Raw genomic sequence first — 21,163 nt, forward strand, 5'->3', positions numbered from 1 at the left:
TCATTACTACTTTAAATATTTTTAACAGACTGTTTTATTCTCATTTAAATTCCTTATGTGTTATTATTTTATAGATAATCTGTAAAATCTTAACTGTCCATTATCTTCTTGGTGGAACTATAATAATCATGAGCATAATAAAATCAACTAGCATTAATTGAACACTATGTTTGCTCAACTCTGATTTCATGTGCTAGGTATGTTTCATAAGCTGCATTTCATTTAATCCTCATAAATATGAGGTAGGTTTGTCAATATATTGTTTTATATAGAAGGAAAATGAGGCCCAGAGATACTATCTAACCTCACAAAAACTTATAAGTAGTGGAACTCTTTAACGATGTAGCCAAGAATCTTAACTACTTCTTACTTCTGGAGTGAAGTCAAACCTAAACAGAACTCCAATGAGTCATCTATCAGAGTCCCTCACGGTACTTATCTCAGCTAACGATGTCACACCCAGGGTCTTGAGTGAATCAGGACAAGCTTCACTTCTGAATGGGTACAGGCTCTTGATATGGTAGCAGGAAGTATGGGGGGAGTGACAGGAGGCAGAAATGACAAAGAAGAAGAAAAATGTTGAAATAGAAGAGAACTCCATGCAGCAAAATTGTCTGAGAAGGTGGAACTCTTAGCCAAAATGTATAACAGAGCTTCAAAAGCTAACAGAGGATTAGAAAGTAAAAGGTCCTTAGGAAGTCATACTGAATTTCATAATGTCCATACCTTAAAAGTTTTACTAACCAGAATTTACCCCACTGTTTTAAGATACAGTTTTCACAAGGCTAATTATTTGATTTCCCAGCCTCTGGACCATTAAGGAGAAGGGCTGGAGGGGGATGTGGGAGAAGGCATGTGTGTGTGCGCATTTGTGAGTGTGTTGGTGTTCATCTGCCAGAATCAGGCAGGAAAATGACAAACGGTTGATATTAAAAAGCTTTTTTGTGCATACAAGGATCAGGCAGGACAATTTCAAAATTAAGCAAAAAAAAGAAATAATAGTTGAGACAGTAAGGAACAAATTACATACTTTTTCAAAGACATCATGGTATTTTGATGCTTATCAATTCAAGCATATGATAATATATTTACAAACTTATTTAAAGCTTTGATTTTATTCAATTTCTTCTTCAAGGAAAAAAATAAAGGATAAAAACACTGCAGAAAATTTACCATCACAATATTTTTAAACTTTCTTAAAATTTTACTACTTAAAAGAACTAGATTATAATTATCTGAACAATATATTACCCATTATATATAATTTTATGTATATATTTAATAATACTGAGATATATGTGTAAGGTACATAAAGTGTTGAATTTATGTGGACATGCAAAGCACTCCACAGCACACACACATGGGTGGGTTGCTAATTTAATGGTACCTTTTTATTGTAGAATAATGAAATGTGAAGTAATATTTTTATATTTCTACTTTGGTTTGATTAGTGTATTCAAATACATTTTCTCATACTCCTCTAATGTGAAATGACTCATATATTTGATGAGCATTCCACTTAAGTAGAACAAAAAAAATCAATTGACAGTTGAAAACGGATTTGCACACAACCTTTGTTTAATCAAGTGATCATTCATTTTTCAAAAAATTTACTTCTGTGTTTTTCTTTTGGGCGCCCTGATGGGCAGTCACAAGTGCTAGATGATGACCACGGCCATTTATTCAGAAGGCCATTTCATTAACAAAGATATTTCAGGGGTTTCATGTGTGTTAATGTCTCATGTAATGTTTTTTGGCATGACTGGAATATATTGATTTTGAACAAAAGGTTTCTTATGCATGTGGGAAAGCTTAAAAGGCATCTTTTGTGCCTTATTATGAGACAAATTGATTTCAGCAAGAGACATTAAACGTGGGATGGAAGTCCCTGCGTGATGATATAAATGTAGCAAGTAGCTGCTAAAATGCTTTTGAAAACTGACACACACACACACAACCCTTTGAAGTTTTAAATAAATAAAGGCTGTCACTGTAGGTATGGAACTTTGTTTCTTATTCCCGCAGTGAAATATACTTGAAGAACAGTTCTCAGCCACCAGCTGGGGTTCTATGTGGAGTCCTGCTCTGAACTTGGGGCTTCCCCAGTCATTATGAGTGATACAAAACCAAGAGATGTGGAATGACTGATAAAAATTATAAAGTGTACAGGTATATCTAGGCCACCAGGCAAATTCCCAAGGTGGGTGGTTCCCTTCTTATAAGTGATCTGGCAGCAGAGCTAGGACTAGAACGCAGGTGTCTGGATTCCCGTTCCTTCTAGACCATCGTGCCTCGCCCTTCAGATGACAAATGCCATGGCTGTTCCAAGACACTGGTGAGAAGACCATCTTGAACTAAGTCTTAGTTTAGGGACATAGGCTGGATTAATTACAGTTGATATTTGATTTACTTGTGCATTTGTAAGTGTGTACATGAGGGCAAAACAACTGGCAAAGCCTTCTATTAGAATGAAATATCCACTTAAAATTAAACCCAAGGTTTAGATTCACTGTTCTAAAGGAACTCATCCTAGTTGTGAAAACAAAATGTTCACACCTAAAAACAATTATGAGTTCATGAAAGGACACAATAAAATTAAAGCAGTTTTGACTTAATTGGTTTTACATTTAATTATTTAACTTCATCATCAATACATTGAAAAGGTCGGTTATTCTCAGTGGGTCCCCTATTAATGAGATTTGTTACTGAAGGTGGTCCCCCTCAGAATGCGAACCCCAAACCAGTAGCAGGATTCCAGCATACTTAGAATTAGTTATGATACTGCTATCTTTAGTTGAAAAGGAATGATGAGTTTCCATAGAAAGCTAAACATTTTTTAAATCACATTTTAAAGGTTCTTTGCAATTGACTTTAGAAAAGTTTTATGCTAAAAATCAGTATTTTGTTTATGGGTATTTAAGGCTAACTATACAGTTGCAACATTTTCTCAGGTTTTATTTTATATTTTTTCTCCTCCTTAAAGCACAAGGAATTTCATGAGGGATTCATTCTATGGCTGATGTGATGTATATATACTGAATAATGGTAATAACATTTTTTTTCTTACTTTCTCTCTGAGTAATTATAGGTGTCATTTGACTCAGTGTAAAGTATCATAGCTTATCTGTAACTAATGTCCAATGTCCCATTACATCCCCAGACTTTGAGAATATCTGTTGAATTTGACTTGAGTGTGGATGAGTCCAGGAAATGACTTAGTTGAAATTCTATTAAAAATATTTTGCACTTCTTTGCTTTAGACAACCAGGCCATGGAAGCATAAGAGAGGACGGAATGGCGCTTACTCACAGTAATGCTGGAACATCAAGGCAACACTCTTTTTTGTGGCCTTTCACCCTGGTAGCTCCCAGGCCCAGCTGGAACCAGGAGATATTCTTTTTCAGATAGTCTAGTTTCTGAAGTTGAAACTGTAATTCCAAAAGAGAATTAACCACAAAATTTCAAATCTCCCCCAAAAGATGTGGTTTAGAAATAGTTCATGGGAGAGGTCAAGGACTGTATTATTTTTTATTTTGTTATCATTAGTTTGGCTATTCACTATTCACACAATTTTTTCTAAAGAAAGTACTTTTCGAAAGTCAGATAACATGCTCCATCAAAAAGGAGAAATATACCATTTCCAAAAATAAACACTTTCTCCTTAAGCCATTGGGTTTTATGAAAGGAAGTGCTAGGAAGTATGGTTCATTTTAAGGAAATTGTAAATGTTTGACATATAATTTTCTGTCAAGATAAAGCACTCCCCTCATTAAAAGGGAACAAGTGCTTACTGTTGTGTTCAGCAGATGACTTCCTGTATTTTTCTTTCTCTTTCTACCTAACGTTAAATTGTACATTACACATGGTCAATGAAAAACCAAATATTTTACTCAGTCAATGAAAATGATATTTTCTATTTTTATCAATGTTTATGTGAGTGACATTCAAAAACTTTTAATTTCCTCCCCTCACTCGTGATGTTTTTAGACTCAGTCTTAACTCAAGGGACTTGCAGGAGGAGTTCAAACTATCTTATCCATTGACTGAATGATTTACTTCACAAACTCAATAGACACCGCACAGGAGGTAAATTCCTTTCAGATGGCAGAATTACTCTGAGACCAGAGCCAAATGTCTCCTCAGCAGTGGGAAGGAAGCAAATGCCTCATTTCCCCTTTTCAGAAGGCCGGAGGGCTGAAAATAATGATCAAACGTTCCATACCACTGCAATCAGCCTCTGGGAAAGACACTAAACCAAATAACTTAGATCACTTAAAAAATTGTAGTATCAGTCAGTATGACTTTCAGATGATGTGAAAAAGGTTTTTAAAATGAACTTCATGAGAAGCTCCTTATGATGTGAAATCTGAACTTCATAATAGGGTGCAAAGTATATAAACATGCTCATGTCTCAGTATTCACTTTTAAGATTCTTTTAGTTCTCTCTACCTTGTGTGCCCTCTATCCAAAGCTGTTATCTGTCCTTTCCCAGTCAAGTTTCTGGGATGTGGGTCGACAACATTTTCTACTTTTACTTCCTCTTACTCATTCTAGTCTTCGACCTATGCAACTGAGCCACACATGTCACCAAAACTCTCCCTCCAGGAGGTCATCCCAGTTCTGAAATTCAGTTCTCAGTATATATATATATATATATATATATATATATATATATATATATATATTTTTTTTTTTTTTTTACTTGACTGTCTGGCTATTTGCACTAAAAGAGACCTTTCATGAAGTCATTTTCTCCCTGCCATAAAACTGCTCACCACTAGCTTCTCTCCCTAATTCTCTTTTTGGACTCTTTTATTTCTCCCTTAAAGAACTCTCCATTTTCTGTCTTTAATTTTACATTGTTAATATTTTTTAAAAGGTTTCATAATCTTAGTATGACAATTCTCTGAAACTGTACATAAACTTGTGCATGTGTGCTTGCACTAGGTGGAAAAGAAAGGTAGCTAGTTTTGGTCAGACTCTGAAATGGATCCATAATATCTGATGGTTGAGCTGTTGCTTTATATGCACCTCCCATGACTTCTCTTGCTGCAGGGTTTTACCGCTGGTCTCCTCTGAGACATCCGTCTATACATGGCCATCCAGATTTCACTCCTGAATTTCACATTCCTATTTCTCTGCTTTATAGATTTTAATTGTCCCACAGTTACCTCGGTCAATTGCCCCACGCTAAACTCATTATCTTTCTCCCTTAAACTTGTTTTTCTTCACACATTGCTGATTTTAAAGAATGGCACCAACATTTCCTCAGTTATTCAAACCTCAAACTTGGATGTTATATTTAACTCTTCTTCCAATAAGTCATTATTTCTTATTGATTCTAATTCTTCTTTGTTCACAAATTCCCTCTCCACTTGCCTTTCCATTTGCTCCTTTTTTGAGCCTGACCTCATTCTTCTTCTCCTAGGAGAGCCTTTTGAGAATCTGATAAAACCACCATTAACTATACCCTTCCTCCCCATCACGGAACAGTGTACAATGCACAGACTCCAAAACCAGACTCTCCGGGTTCAAGTCTTAGCTTGATAGCAGTGTGATATTTATAAATTGTTTACCTTTCTGTGCTTCGTTTCCTTATCTGTCATATGAGGTTAATAATAGCACTTAGCTTATAAAGTTGTTATTAGAATTGAGTTAAGATATGTAAAGGGGTCAGAAGATTGGCTTGTACTCTCTAAGTACTTGTTAATATTGTAATAATGACAAAAAGACCCACCTTGTTGATCTGCTCCCAGCTTGTCAACTTTCCAATACATTCTTCCTACCCTGTGATGGGGTAATTTTCCTACAATGTAAATGTCACCACTGTCCTTACATATTGACAATGACTCTGTTGTTTTAAGGGGAAAAAAATGCAGCTTCTTTGCTCTCTCTTAGTACACCTCTCTAACTTTATGTTTCACTGTGCACCTACCTTTGCATCTGAGGTTTAGGCTCTGTATCTCCCCAATGTCCACCCTGGTCCCATAAGTCCTGGCAAATATCTCTGTTGTTTGAACTTTGAGTATACTCTGCTTTCTTTATTTTGAAGACTTGGTCATTATCTCCCCATAAAAGCTGGCCTGCCTATGTTTTAATCTTGGATCAACCTTTTCCAGCTATGTAACCTTGGGGAAACTACTCAAATTCCCTGTGAAATTTATAAAATTGGACTAACCATAGCAATTTCTTCAGACTGTTGTTGTGAGGACAAACTAAATTAATACACAAAGCTTAAGCAATGCCTGAATTATAATAAACATTTAAAAAAATCCTTAAGAAGACTCTGCAGATGTTGGATTCTGCCCTCATCCTTCCGACTCTGCCATGATTTTAATGTTTCTCCTGTGTGTTTTGCTAGTGCCCTGGCGCCCTGGCTGCACCTCTAGCAAACAGTTACAGAATATAACTATTTACCTTTCTGCCCACTAAATTCTAGTTTCCTTGAAGCCAAAGACTAAATTACATCTTTTCTCTCTTTCCAGCATTCTGAACAGTATCTGGCATATTTAGGAACTCAGCAAACATTTGGTAAATAGAAATGGATGAATATCCTTATCCCTAGAAGGAAATCTGAAACAGAACATTCATTGTCTAACTATTTTGTGAATGAATGGATACATTTCTGAATCATATCTTGGTATAGCAAGAGTATGCTCTGAGCTGATTTGGACAGTAAAAGAATGAGCTCACATAATTTTATGATGGCGCCTAAATACTATTTTCTTTTTTAAATTTTTTCTTTTTTTTTAATGCTTTGTTAGTCATTAAATTCATGATCAGATGTTTGCCTTGTGTGTGTTCAACATATGCTATGATGTACTAATCACCTCTGAGCACAGATGACTGGTGAATGTTTGATAGTCATCATCCTCCCTAAAGAAGTCCAAACCTCGTTTCCATGTCATTATCAATTTAAACTATTTAATTCCCGCATTAACTGTGAATTGCCAAAAGCATGAGGCAATCAGCTAAGTTTTGACTCTATGGTAGCACTGAGGGCAACAGGCAATATTTCTTTAATGAGGCAATGTTCCCAAGAATAAATGTGACCAAATGTTGGCAGTCAAAGGTTAGACAGAAATAAATGTTACCGCAAGTCTTACAAAGCAGATGCTCTTCAGTTTGAAATGACTGTTTACCAAAGACACTGCTATTGCCTGTTCAAAACAAAAGGTTTGGTGAATTATTTCAGAAAAAGTGTATATTAACTGTACTTAGCTTAAATGTATCTCATGACATAGATGTTTTGGTAGGAGAAATTCTGTGAAACTAAACAAAAATACTCCCTACATGCAAAGATAGATTTATAGTTCCTGGACCAAACACACGTTTGGGGAAAGATACATTTCTAGCCAACACTTCCTAGGAATGCTTTTATCATATAATTTAAGTTGGTTATAAGCACTTCAGCAAGCATAAAAATAAAAACAAGTACAATTTCTTGAGCATTTATAATTGCACACCGCTTATCAACGGGGATCCCTTCTGTGAAATGAGTCCTTCAGGCATTCTGTGCGAACACCACATAGTGCACTTACACAGAACTAGACGGTGTAGCCGGCCACACACTGAGGCTGAATGGTATAGCCTCCTGCCCCTGGGCTACATGCCTGCATGGCATATTGTTGTACTGAACACTGCAAGCAACTGTAACACAATGGTAAGTATTCATGTATCTAAACATGTCTAAGCACAGAAAAGGCACAGTAAAAATATGGTATAAAAGCTTTAAAATGGTACACCTGGGTAGGGCACTTAGCCATGAATGGAGCTTGCGTGGCTGGAAGTTGTCGGGCGAGTCAGTGAGCGGCAAGTGAGCGTGAAGGCCTGGGACACAACCGCACACTCTGTGGACTTTATAAACACTGTGCACTTAGGCTACGCTGCATGTGTAGAAAATACTTTCCTTCCTTCAACAGTAAACTAACCTTAGCTTATTATAATTGTTTTACTTTATATACCTTCAAATTTTACTTAGCTTTTCAACTCTTTTGTAGTAACAGTTGAAAACACAAACACATTGCACAGCTGTACAAAATATTGTTTTTCCTTTCTATTCTTACTCGTTTTATAAGCTTTTTTTCTGTTTCTAAAGTTTTTTTCTTTTTTACTTTTAAATTTGTTTGTTGAAAGTGAGACATAAGCACACCTACGGCTGCCCACGCTCAGGCTCATCATGTGTCACCAGCTGTCTTCCACCTCCACATCTTGTCTCACCAGAAGCTGCTCAGGAGTCAATAGCACGCATGCAGCTGTCGTCCCTTACGATAACCATGCCTTCTTCTGGTCCTGAAGGACCTGCCTGAGGCTCTTCTTGAGGAGTTGTCACTCTTTTCAGAAATATGTCTATGGTGGTTTGTTTGATTTGTTTCATTTTTTCATCATAGATTTGCTTGGAAACAGGTAATGTACCATAAACATTCCTCCCCATTAATAAAAACATTTTAGTGTTGGAGTCCTTTTTTTCAAACTTCTTAAGAAGCTTGTTGATGTCTGCAAAAGCTTCTGCTAAACCTTTCCCTGTGAATTTCCTTGGGGTTCTTCATCTTCTCCTGCAGTTTCTTTTTCTCTTGTCTGTTCTTTAGCTACTGCATTTCTGGTCCAGTTCCAACAGCTCCTCATTAGCCAATCCCTCAGGAGCCACCTCTAGGAGACCCTTGATGTCATAGTCATCCACACCCGGGATAAAGTGTTTCCCACCTCAACCACAGCCTTACTGATTTTTGCAACTTCCTCATCCATGGCAAACCTTTTCAAGTCATGGATGAATCTTCTGAGTGTCCTCTTCCGGATGTCATTCATACACTCTTTGGAAACATCACCACAAGCTCAAGCAAGTTTTCTGATGCAGTCATAAGTGTAATAATCCTTCCACAATTACATCAGTGTCTTCTTCAGTTGCATCAATAGCCTGGACAAAGGTTATTATAAGCTGCTATAATTCCTTGATCCATTGGTTGGATCAAAGAGGTAGCCTTTAGAGAGACAAAAATCACTTTGGTATGGGGTAACGATCCTCAATAAAAGGAAAATGTCTGGAAACATTATCAACAATAAGCACAGTCTTGAAAAGTATGTTATTCTACACACAGAACTTTTCCACTTTGCTGACATAGCAACCCAAGAGGACATGTTGGAAGAGGAACTGGGTCATGTATGACTTCTTATCATCCTATAGTAAACTGGCAATAGGTGCTTATTGATATGCTTGAAGGCCCTGGAGTTCTCACTGTGCCTGATCAAAAAGGGTGTCAATTTGTAGCCTGCAACATTACTCCCAAACAAGGCTGTTAGCATAAAACCTGGAATTGGGTTGGCCTCCTTATGAATAAAAGTCCTTTTATACACCCATTTTCGGAATAGGGTAGTTTCATCCATATTGAATATTTGCTCTGGCAAGTAATTTTCCTCCACAGTCAGCTTATCTGGAGTTTCCAAACATTCTTCAGCTGCCTTCACATCAGCACTCACAGACTCACCACACACTTGCACACTATGTAATAAATAATGATTCTTGAATGGTTTAAACTATCCAGAACTAGCAATAAATTCAACATCACAGTCAGGCCTAGCCTTTTCTTTCAACGAACTTGTTGCTTTGGCTACGATCATCATAGTGCTTATAGAGATATGCTTCTGGATCTGGTCTTCAATCCAGGTCATTAGAAGTTTCTCCACATTTGATATAGGTCCTTCTTGAATTTTTGTTAGTCTCGTTGCCTTCAATAAAGTAGATCTTTGATAGCTTCTGTCACTTTATTCTTGTTCTTCAAGATTGTAGCTATGGTGGAACAGGACATGCCTGACTGGTAAGCAATGAACATCACTGATTTTCCACTTTGGTAGTCCTTAGTCACTATTAATTTCATTTCTATGTCAATCATTTAGTGTGGTCTCTTACTGGTAACATAAGCAGTAGATTTTGTATGATTGGAGGTTACGATAAATAAAATGTGAAATTAATCAAGCACAAAAGAAATGGCGTAACCAAGAGACTCCATAAACATGAGCTATATGGGGCTGCTGCTGGAATAACATGACATTGTTTTATAGCAAACTTTTTCATAAGTAGAAAGAGTACACTCTCAACTAATGATAAAACGTATAGCATAGTAAACATGTAAACCAGTAGCATAGTCATTTATTATCATAATCAAGTATTACATAGTATATATAACTATATGTGGTATACTTTACATACTGGCAGGAAAGTATGTTTCTTTACACCAGAATCACCCAAACATGAGTAATGCATTGTGCTATGATGTTGAGATGGCTACATCGCTAGGCAATAGAAATTTTTCAGCCCCATTATAGTCTTGGGTTATAATCAATGGACCACACAGTCATATGTGGTCCACTGTGGACTGAAATGTCATTATGCAGCGCATCACTAACTATAGGTAAGCACTATTTATGGATAGACAGTGTTTATACAAACCTCCTTTAACTCTTACTACAAGCTCATCAATTATGTATTATGACCCCATTTTAGAGATAAGAAACTGAAGCTAAAAGAAAATGTTAGGGTGACAACAGTCAGACATTCTCTACAGCATTTCACTCAGACATTTTCCATGAAAAAAATTTTACTTAAAGATAGTACTTAATAAATTTGTGTTTAACTAAAGATTGTTACTTGGAGGGGAAAGAAGCACCCAAAGTCTCTTTGCTTTTAGGTGAGGTTTATCTAATTTAATTCTTTCCTTATCACTGTGAAGTAAACCAATTTCCCTGACTTTATAAATGATGAAACAACTTCATAAAGGTTAAATTAGTTGCCAAGGACAGATAAAACTAAAAAAAAAAAAATCTTCCCTTGCCTTGTATTATATTCCAGCTGTCTCCATAAATAACTGAGTCAAGTTTGAACTAGAAGACCCTTAGGGTCAATTAAAAGTTTTACTTTTTGGATTAAAACACAGTTGATGATGTATTTGGGAAACCTTTCAGAAGACTACTCTTTGAACTACACTTTGGAACACTGGTGCATTTATTGTGGTGTTCTGATGTAGGCACACTTACATATACTTAAATTTAAAAGTAGAATATTTATATATAATCTTTTGATAAATAATAAATCCATTTGATAAATAAAGCTTTGGTCATAAAAGTTTTACTTATATGTTTTAGAAATAAAATGAAAGTTACTTTTAGTTACTGACATTTAGCTAGTATTATGCTATTAGTCATTTAAAATTTTAAATTTACCATAACTAAGGACAGTGGTGCCAATGAAAATAAAGATATAAAGAATATTAAAATCTTGGTGGAAAACTTAATGAGAGGCACTTTCCATTTTTGTGTCTCTTAAGAGTCCTTAAATGACCAAATATTTACTTAGAATACTTAAGTGTGGGATTAAAGAGAAAAGATTAACAAGAATCAAATAAAATCTATTATTATGAGAGCAGAGAGCCCATTGGAAAATAGGGCAATGCACTTACTTTAGGAGCACAAGTCCGGTAGTTAAATCAGAATTTTAGGATTATATCATTAAACACAAAATAAATACTTAGAGGCCTGAAGTATTAGACAATTTCTGTCTCCATTGTTATTTTTAGTGTGTTATATCATAGAATAGATGCAGTGGACATAGTTACTTTTCTCACACCCTGAGTGGCTGTTAGGGTAGCAAAGAGGTGCCATCATAGTTGTTCAATAAATATTTCTCTAATTGAACAGATGTTTGGTTGCCTGGTGTCTCATCCAAACTCCAAAGCTAGCCAGGAATTTTAATTTTGAAGTCATCTCCCGGCTTCTAAAAGTTTAGACACATTTATTAGACGAATACTTAGAGAAGAAGTAAAATTATGATAAGTAGGCAGACATATGAGCTCTGTGAGAATCACCAGGGCTTGCTATTTCTAACATTGTGAAAAAAGCAGAACTACTTAACTCCATGTGCTTTAAGTCTCAGGATGATAAGAAAAATATGTTTTCAATCTTTCCCCAAATGTATTCAGTTCAATATGAGAATAGATATGTCTCATATTAATACTTAATTTCTAAATACTCATGAGCTCTATTAAAATTCTCTGGCAAAACCCTACCATGCTTTCCTTCCAGTGGACGCTAACTCAAGGTTTTGGCAGGCTCTGACTCATTAGCAGGTTTTTTCCTTCCCAGTCACATTCCTGAGCACACCCAAACGGAGCTCTGGGAAGTCGCTGTTTAAAAAAATATTCTTTACAGAGAATACTCAGGGCTTGTTTTGACTATCTAAAGGCGATATAACTCAAGGTAATGGAATATAGTAGAGAAATATAAAATGTCTTTAAAACAAGCCCACTTAATGTGGCGTTACCCTCGACATTCATATCTATACATGAAAGTATGGAATTGAGCTCATTTTTCATGTAGCTCAAGTCCACTATTAAATTAAAGGAGTCTCTACTTTACGTCTAGTGCATGTGCACACTGAACCATTACATGAATGGCCACATAAGCCACACTTAATGACAGTCATAACTTTCAGATGTAAGTGGTGTTCTCTTTCACTCATCACCCTTTACCATTCCATCTTCACTCAGAGAAAGGCTGATTAGCAAGCAAAGCTGCAGAAGATGACCTTAAGCTCTAAACTTTGAAGAGGTCTCCTGAGGCCCCAGAGAGGTTCTGTGTGAAGTGGATAAGTACACACTGAGGCACTGATTCAATAACCGTTAGGTGGATGGATAAACAGATGGATGAATGCTTTTTAGAGAGATGCAGGCCTGTGATATTTCCAGTGGCTGAATGGCTCCAGATATTCCAATGATATTAAAAATTTGTATTTCCACTGTCACAAAGACACCCCTGAATAAATACGCCCACTTGCCTTGGTTAGGTCTGTTCCACACAGAACTAAGCATTAGGGACGTGGGCTTTATAAAGTCTTAATAGGTCTTAATGAAGACTTTTAATAACAGAATTTTTCCTATCATAATAGTTTTTGGGAACTACTATATTTCCTTTTCTTTGTAGGCAACTCTCCCCTCTCCCATCCACAAAAGAAACAATATTAGTTTTAAAATGAGAACCCTCCTGAAATGCTACCTGTCACTCTGAACTAATCTTGAACACTAGCTAGTTTCTGTCCTATATCATTAAGTGAGTAAGGCCATACCACCAAGTATTTGTCTGTAACGGTACCATAAATTTTATCTAAGGATAAAAAGACCAAGAAAGAAAGAAGGAACAAGAAGGTTCTTTTAGAAAGATATTGTGAATTCATGAATTCCAGCTTATGAAAACATGCTCTGAAGTTAAAAATATGAGAAAATTAGTGCAAACTTCAGAAGATGCTTCTAAAAATAAAGGTGTTTTGCTTCTTTTACTCAGTAATCAATGCAACATAGAAAGTTATGTAAAATATTTACTTGCTTCACATTAAATAAAATATTTGCTATCCCAAAGTGAGAAAGAAACTCTTACCACCTTCTTTAGTGAAAAGGTTGACGAGGTTGTGCACTGTGTCTGTCAGCTCCAGCTGCTGCTTCTGAAGGACGCTGTTGTTGGTGGTGGCTCTGTTCAATTGTTTCCCTAGTTCCTGGATTATATAGGTTTGACGAGTAACCAAGCCTTGGAGGGTCTCTTTCTCTTCCTTTAAGGTGTCCAACTCTTCCTTGTGCTTTCCCTCCAATTCTAAGATTTTATGCTCTAATAAACTATAAGGGAATGAAGATAGGATTTAGTTTCTAAAATGCTATATACAAAATTGTGATTCAACTAGGTCCTGAGTTTATTTAGTTAGAAAGTTTCAGGAGATATTTCACCATAGAAATGTTCTGTGAGAGACTCAGGACATACATACATAATTTGTATCCTGGGGGTGCATCTTATATCCAGGGTAGGTGACGTGGACCCAAACAATTATAGTGTGGACAAATATGAACAAAAAAAGAAACTATGTCACATGTTCTTTGCTTTATTCCATTGAGATTTTTAAAGCATTAACAATGATTAAATTTCTTAACAGTTCTGTGGGGTCAGGGAACAGCATTTCAGCACAGAAACCACAAGATCAGAGAGCGAGCTATGTAAAAATCACAATGAATTAGATTTCTTGGGATTTTTGATACCTGGTCTGCTATCATAACGACTAGCTTACTTTATCTCTCAACCTAAGCTTCATAATGGGGCATAAAAACACTACAAATTCCCAAATCACTGCATAAATGGTTCCAAGAAAGACCACAGGCCGGCGGCACGGTCCCACAGAAGGACTTGAGATGCTTTGCTCAGGGTGATGCGGCCTTCGACCAAGAACCTTCCTTCCCTCAGGACTCTTCAGAGGATACTCTCCCTGCAGATTGCACATTAAAAATGATAGTGAATGCAGAAGCACTCTTGGATCCTAGCAACGGACTGGAAATAAAAAGCATTTACATTTTATAGAGTGCATAATGGACTGGTATTCCTCAGAGGAAAGCCTTGCTCAGTTTTCTCAGTTCTGTTTTCAGAAGGTTCAACCAGTCGTTAGTTTACAAGGTGCTATTCAAATGTAACATACCAGACTGGGCACTTAATTTACCTTGGAGAAATATAGCCCTGAATCATTTCTATAAGTTTTCATAAAAGGGACACTAGGGAGTGTTTTAAATTTAATACTTAAATAATAAAGGAGAGCATGTTTGAAGAGCCAAATTTTCCAACTCCATGTACTGGGAGACGAGCTAGGATATCTGATTATCTCTCATGCCGATGAAGTGTGAAGAGAACTGCTCTTGGGCATTCCAGAGCTTCGCCAGCAAATCTGTTCTCCAGGAGAATGTGGCCCGGAGTACGGCAGGAAAGTTGCCTGTCGAACCAAGCCTGAAAGACACCTGGATGCCTCTGAGTGTAAAGACCCTGTTAGTTTACAACACCTTTGGTCCCGTGCCCAGATTCACATACGAACATTTCACACTGAGACCCAGTAAGGACAGTCCTGCGACTGGGGCAAGAGAAGGAAAGCTATGCCTCCATATTGAGCTGCTGTCATCCTGCAGGACGTCAGCAGTGAAAGGAGCTCTGCCCTGCCCGGTCCGTGTGCAAATTCAATTTGCATAGATCTAGGGTATAGTGATTTGCGGGGGCGGGGGGGGGGTGCGATGACTGTTAATATTTTTTAAAATGTTTTCTTTGGAAATGAAAAATGTAGGCAAGGAAGTCAGGGTGAGATGAAAGACAGTGTCCCTAAGGAGTAGGTATGATTCAGAGTCCTTTAGCCTTTTTTTCTGCTCCAGTAACTTGCTACTGGAGAACTTGGTCGTTAAAAAAACAAAACAAAAAACCTCTATTGGTTAAAAAGGTCATCCTGCCCATTGGTTAAGTGATTAGTGTACTTCTGTGGATGTCAGAAGTGGTTTTCTCTGTATCTATATTTGGCCTTCAGGTCTGAGAATTAATCATAACAGATGAGTTAATTCATTCTCAGATTGCTTTTGAATTATTTTTGTTTCTCCTCAGATAATGAAAAGATACAAGATGTCCACAATATAGAGTCAATTGACTTATAAATAATTGTCTTTTAAATTCAGAAGTTACAGCATGCTACCAAGAAACCTCAGAATTAACTATTAAATTAACAACAATGTAAAGATCAACATTTGGATATATTACTAGTCATATATTAGTAGATAAAAATTCTGAATTACTGCTTTGTTCCTGAAATAAGATGTGCATTGGCCTTTCACTTTTCCTGCTCAGTAGGTAACACTCTGGTTTGGAAAATAACATGCTATAGTTATAATTTCTGTTTATTACTTTCTAAGTGCCAATAGTGCTCTCAGCACCATGTCAAATATAAAATGACACTATTATTCTTACTTTAAGAATTTATTTTTAGAGAAAAAACCTCAAATAAAATAAGAGCAGCTATAAGAAACTTCTCTCTATATAATTATAATTATATAATAATTTAAAAATTTTGCATCAACGCTTTCCCATTTTCTACTTTTGATGCCTTTCTTGTTCCAGAGGACACACAAAGATGGCCACTATCAGAGATGTCAAGAAAAGTGTTTTGTTTGTTCTGTTCTGCTTTGTTTTGATTTTCAGGTTAACCTGAAAACACCTATGATTAGAAAGTTCATTAAAGAAGTTACGGTGCCAAAGAAAATAATTTTGGACACTGGTTTATGGTAAAAAATGCTTGGATTTTCTAAGTAAAAGGAATATGCTCTTAGCATGTTGGGAAGGACATTAATTTTCAAAATTTACTAAACACCCTTTAATGTACCACGACTAACAGGTATCAAAAGACATCAACATAGCTGTCATCTGAAAATAGACATTCATGGAAAGAAGGGGCTGCTCGTGCAAGTAAGGAGCCTGCTCTGCATCATAGACATCTTACGGAATTTGGAATAAAGCATATGCATTAAAAATAATATGCATGAAAACTACAAGCAAATTAGAAACCTGTCACAATGTTTCCCAAACAGCAGGTCTTACCAGTATTTTATTTCTTCTCATCATTTTTCTCATTTCATTTCTCCACTTGGAATCACTTTAACAACTTTAAAACTCTAGTAATTCTCTACTAGCTTTATTTATAAGGTATATGCTTTATATTAACGATAACTTTTTAAATTTCTTCAGGCAAGACTGATCTCTTCTTGACCCTTCCATTTTCTTTGACACTATGAATCCCTCCCTCCTGTCTTCTCTTCACATTTGGCTTCCAAAAAGCTATTCTATTTTCTTTGATACTTCACATCTCTTGGTTATTATCTACTTGGGAAGTCAGCTCTTTGTTCTCACTATTTGTAAACTGGTTTGACTCCAAAACTTCCTTCCCAGAAAAATTCATATGCTATCTCTACTTACTAATTACATTGTTGCAATATACCATTATGGTTGTGTAGCATTTTAAAGCTTTTATGTCCTTTTATTCTTAAAGTAATATAGTGTTATAGACTGAGTAGATATCATAAGCCCCAGTTTATAGGTAAAAATCTAAATATCTTATCCAAAACTGTGCACATATTGTGTCAGAACCAAAGTCACGTCTTCTAACTCATCAAACTAGAAATTTTCCCACAGCATCCCAGTGCTGTGAAAACTAGTGCCAGAGCCTCATCTCTTTGATTTAGGATAATATGATCTCTACCTATTTCCACCCATTTATATTTTATAAGGAATCAAGAAATCATCTTAACACCATCTCCTTAGTATTTGCTGCTCTCTATCTGGTTATTCTGGGAGTTCTTCTTTCACAATATTTAAACCTATCTACCTTCTACATGTATAAAGAACAAATGTTTTAGCCAAGCCAGGTTTTCTTTTTAATATCAACTGATATTTTCTTAGCACCACTCTGCCTTAAGAGCTCTGCCATTAAATTTAATTTTCTTACACAATAGATTAATCATATTCCATGTTCTCCTGAAGCATTTTTTTGGTTCTTTTACATTTCCCCTATTCAGGTCAGTTGGCAGAGGCCACCTCAGATAGGCACAAATGCCTCTGTACATAAAGGTGGGTCTGAAGGACATTACAATTCCATTGTCCTAAAATTAGATAAGCAGAGTAGGCATGTTTCCTGTGATGATGGCCGTCAGCAAAAAGTTTCATATAGGTTTATACGCATAACCAAAAACCTAGATGCTGATTCCAAACTCCAGTGCACAGTTTTTAGAGTGCATTCAGTATTTTTATTAGTTAAGTTTTCCATTGTCAAGTTTTTGAAAAGCCTAGGTTAAATAAAGTTTTTATTAAGATGCACCTTTTAGAATTAGCGTTGTGTGGAACAACATTTTTAAGAAACTGTGCACTTACATCTTGATATACAAACTGAAGCTAGAAATCCAAAGACAAGAGTTTCTCACAGGATTCTCCATACTTCCTGTTTCCCATCTTTCTGGAAACACTTTGAGAAGAGACATATATAGAATTTTGGCACTTAGCTTCCAGTTTGAGGCAGAGGTGTACTTTAATGAAGAATAAAATAAACAAAATAATATATGTCTTGAACCTCAAGCAAAGGATTCTGAGTATATACAAAGCCTTATTTAAAGTTTTTGGTTAAGTTTTTCCCCTCATTTCCACAGTCTGCCTCCTCTAACATATCTTATTGGAAATATTTCAAATCATTGAACACATCTTGAAGCTTTCACAGAAAAAGCTCTCCCTTTCAAATTGTTTCCCACAATAGAGTTCTTAACATAGCAGCCAATGAATTCACAGTGCTGACAGTTGCCTAAGCTCTATTTGTGTAAATATAGCTCTTAAACAAGGAGGAAGATGTTAAAAATATAGAAATCTTCTCATTTTTATCTGTCTGAACCTACTTACAGATGTTTCGATTTTTAATTTTTTATTTTTAATGTACGAAGTGTCGACTTGTGTTGCAAATACAATTTTAAAAAGTGATTTTTCCCCATTCAAATAACGGTATAGTAAGTTCAGGTTAAATTTATACTTTCAGTTTATATTTGTACAGAGCAAATTTTCTCTCAGAATATGAAGTTAAATATTTTTGTAATTCAAATGAGGACAGAAATATAGATTACTACAAGTAAACATTGGCAAACAAATGTTTTATAGTTTGGGGTAAATAAGAATAAGCTAAATATGTTGTAGAAGCCAGAAACCAAGAAGCAAAAATAGATACAGCTCATGACATACAAATCTAATATGTCTCTAAAAAATAGGTTGGACAATAAATGATAGAGAAAATATTTGCAACATATATGAAAAACTTTCAATATTTATTAGTTTATATGTATTAATAAAGCAAAGAAAAAGCTAGTCACAGATAAAGAAATGCAAGTGGTCATAAATGTGAAAAGATGTACAAGCTAACTCTCAGGTAGACAAGATTAATAAGATGGCTAGCAAGGTTTGGGGAAATTAGCACACCCATGCACACTTGAGGAGAACATAAAATTATAGTACATGTATAGTAATGAATGAGGCATATCTGTAGATATTTACGTGTGTAATATATCCATGATAAATTGTTATGAAATAGAACTAAACTCAGCATTTAAAAAAGTTATAATCTATACACATACATCATATAAACATGTGCTTATGCATGTGTGTTAATTGTATAGAGGTGTGTGTTTGTGCAAACACACACGTAAGAACGCACACTCTCTCAACACACATATATCTTAGTATTCACAGAAAAAGTCTGAAAGAATAAGCACCAAACTGTTAATCTGTTGATGGTTCTTTGCAGGGGGTGTTGATGGTGGAGGATAAGGTGTTAGGGAGACTTTGATTTTCAGTTGTTAAACTTCCATATAATTGAATACTTAGATCAAGTTTGTGTTACTTTTTTTATTAATCAGAAAGTTGTAAGCAGTCATGAGTCTAGAGTGATCTGGGAATATGCTCTCTAGAGATTTAAAAATTGGGCTGAATTAGTGACTCTCAGAATGTAAACTGATAATTTGGGGTGCAATGCAATGAGCTTTTGGGGATGCAGAACAGTGGTTAAACACCTTCTCTGTTTTATCTGTTTAAGAACAATGAATACATCTATAATATTTAAAGCAAACTACGTGATTTGTGTTTTTCATTAAAAATTTTGTTAGCTGCACACGTGTGTGTGGGTACATAGAAAACTCATTTGCTGGGATAGAGTTAGTGGGACATTTACTAATTCATCATTCATTCACCATTCAAAAAACATTTAATACTGTATATACTATCTGTAGAGAATTGTGCCTAAGAGCATGAAGACAAAGATAAATAAAACACAGCCTCTGTGTTCCAGAAGTTCACACCTAATAGTAGAGAGATAGATAAACACACACACGCACACACACACACATTGCAATGTGATGTGCTAAGTGAAAAAATGGGGGAACAAACAAGGTACAGTGTTATACACATAGTGAATAATTCTATCGGCAGAGTCAGAGACGGGCTCTTGGAGGGGGTAACATCTGAAGTAACATCTGAATTTTGAAGGGTGGGAAGAAATTTGTGAGTTGAATAAAGAATTACAGGACATTTCAAGTAAGTCAAACATCAAATACATCTGAAATGACATCAAGCTTTCGGTGTGATACTAACAACTAGCGCATTAAACACTTACTATGTTTGTCAGTCACTATTGTCAGTGTTTTAGATTCATTAAGTCTCAATCTTTTGTCAACTCCATCACTACTATTTTTACCACCCCTATGATACAAATGAAGAAACTAAAGCACAGAGAGTGTAAGCAACTTACTCAAAGTCAAACAAATAATATGTGGCAGAGTCAGTTTTAACATAATCAAGGAAAGGTGAAATTTAGGCAGTTTGGCCTCAGGGTTCATGTTCCTAGCTACCAGGCCAGACTTTGCAAAATTTAAGAAGGCTTGTGGAAGTAAGGCTGTAAAATTGGGATTATAATGATCATGGACTATGTGCTATGCTAAAGAACTTGAGTTTTCTTAAGGCAGTACAGAGAATCATTCAGTGGCTGGGCAGATGCTGTCTAGAGATTTAAAAGTCGAGCTGAGTTAGTGCATGGGGTACCTAAACAGAAGGGCATAGTAATCTGACTTGCATTTTAGAGAGAAGGTTGGGGCAGTGCTGTGGCTAATCGGTTTGAGAGACATCAAGACTTAAGGCACAAAGATCACTACAAAGGCTAAGACAAAAATTAACAGTTTGAGCTAAGATATAGTAGAAATAGAAGGAACAGGATAAGTTGGAAAAAATATTTAGGAGATGAAATGGACAGCATCAACAATCATTACTGAGTTGTTCGAAATCAGGGAAAGGAAAGAATTAAGATGGTCCCTGGATTTTTGACTCAGAATTGTTTCACAGTCATATCCTAAGGTTAACAAAATTTAAATGAAAAAAAGTTATATAAATTAAATTAATTTTTAGAACACGAGAGAAAGAAAAAAATGTTCTATTCAATCAGTGTCTGTAGGTGTTCATATATAATGTATAGAATAAAGCAGTATAAATTCAAGTATTTTTCCTTGATCCCTTCTATACGTAACTAACACAATTCAACCTAATTTAACACTAGAAGTTAAAAAGATTTCACTTTAGTATTTTGTAAAGAACTTATCAAATGGAAGATAGCTTTAATTAATAAGACTGTGATTTAATTTTTCATTTCTTTGGTCAGATTAAGTACTAAAAATATCAATATTTTATTATGCCATTACAATACGTTGTTCATAAGGTATACTTTAGTATCTTGAAATTACACACACTTCAATAACTTAAAATTAAT

At 35.7% G+C, this 21,163-nt stretch overlaps 1 protein-coding gene across 2 annotated transcripts in view; it reads right to left on the bottom strand.

The window, feature by feature from the left end:
• Positions 1-21,163, bottom strand: part of ANGPT1 (angiopoietin 1) — a 243,883-nt gene that overhangs the window by 67,203 nt on the left and 155,517 nt on the right. The window contains exon 4 of one of the 2 annotated variants that reach the window (XM_054590395.1): positions 13,423-13,652. In XM_054590395.1, coding sequence (XP_054446370.1) covers positions 13,423-13,652 — 230 coding nt within the window. Of the gene's footprint in view, positions 1-13,419; positions 13,653-21,163 lie in introns of both variants that reach the window. The other variant, XM_054590394.1, reaches the window with a different exon arrangement.

The sequence above is a fragment of the Pteronotus mesoamericanus genome, unplaced genomic scaffold, assembly GCF_021234165.1.
Source record: "Pteronotus mesoamericanus isolate MK-2021 breed Mesoamerican mustached bat unplaced genomic scaffold, CSHL_Meso_final scaffold_174, whole genome shotgun sequence".
Taxonomy (NCBI): Eukaryota; Metazoa; Chordata; class Mammalia; order Chiroptera; family Mormoopidae; genus Pteronotus; species Pteronotus mesoamericanus.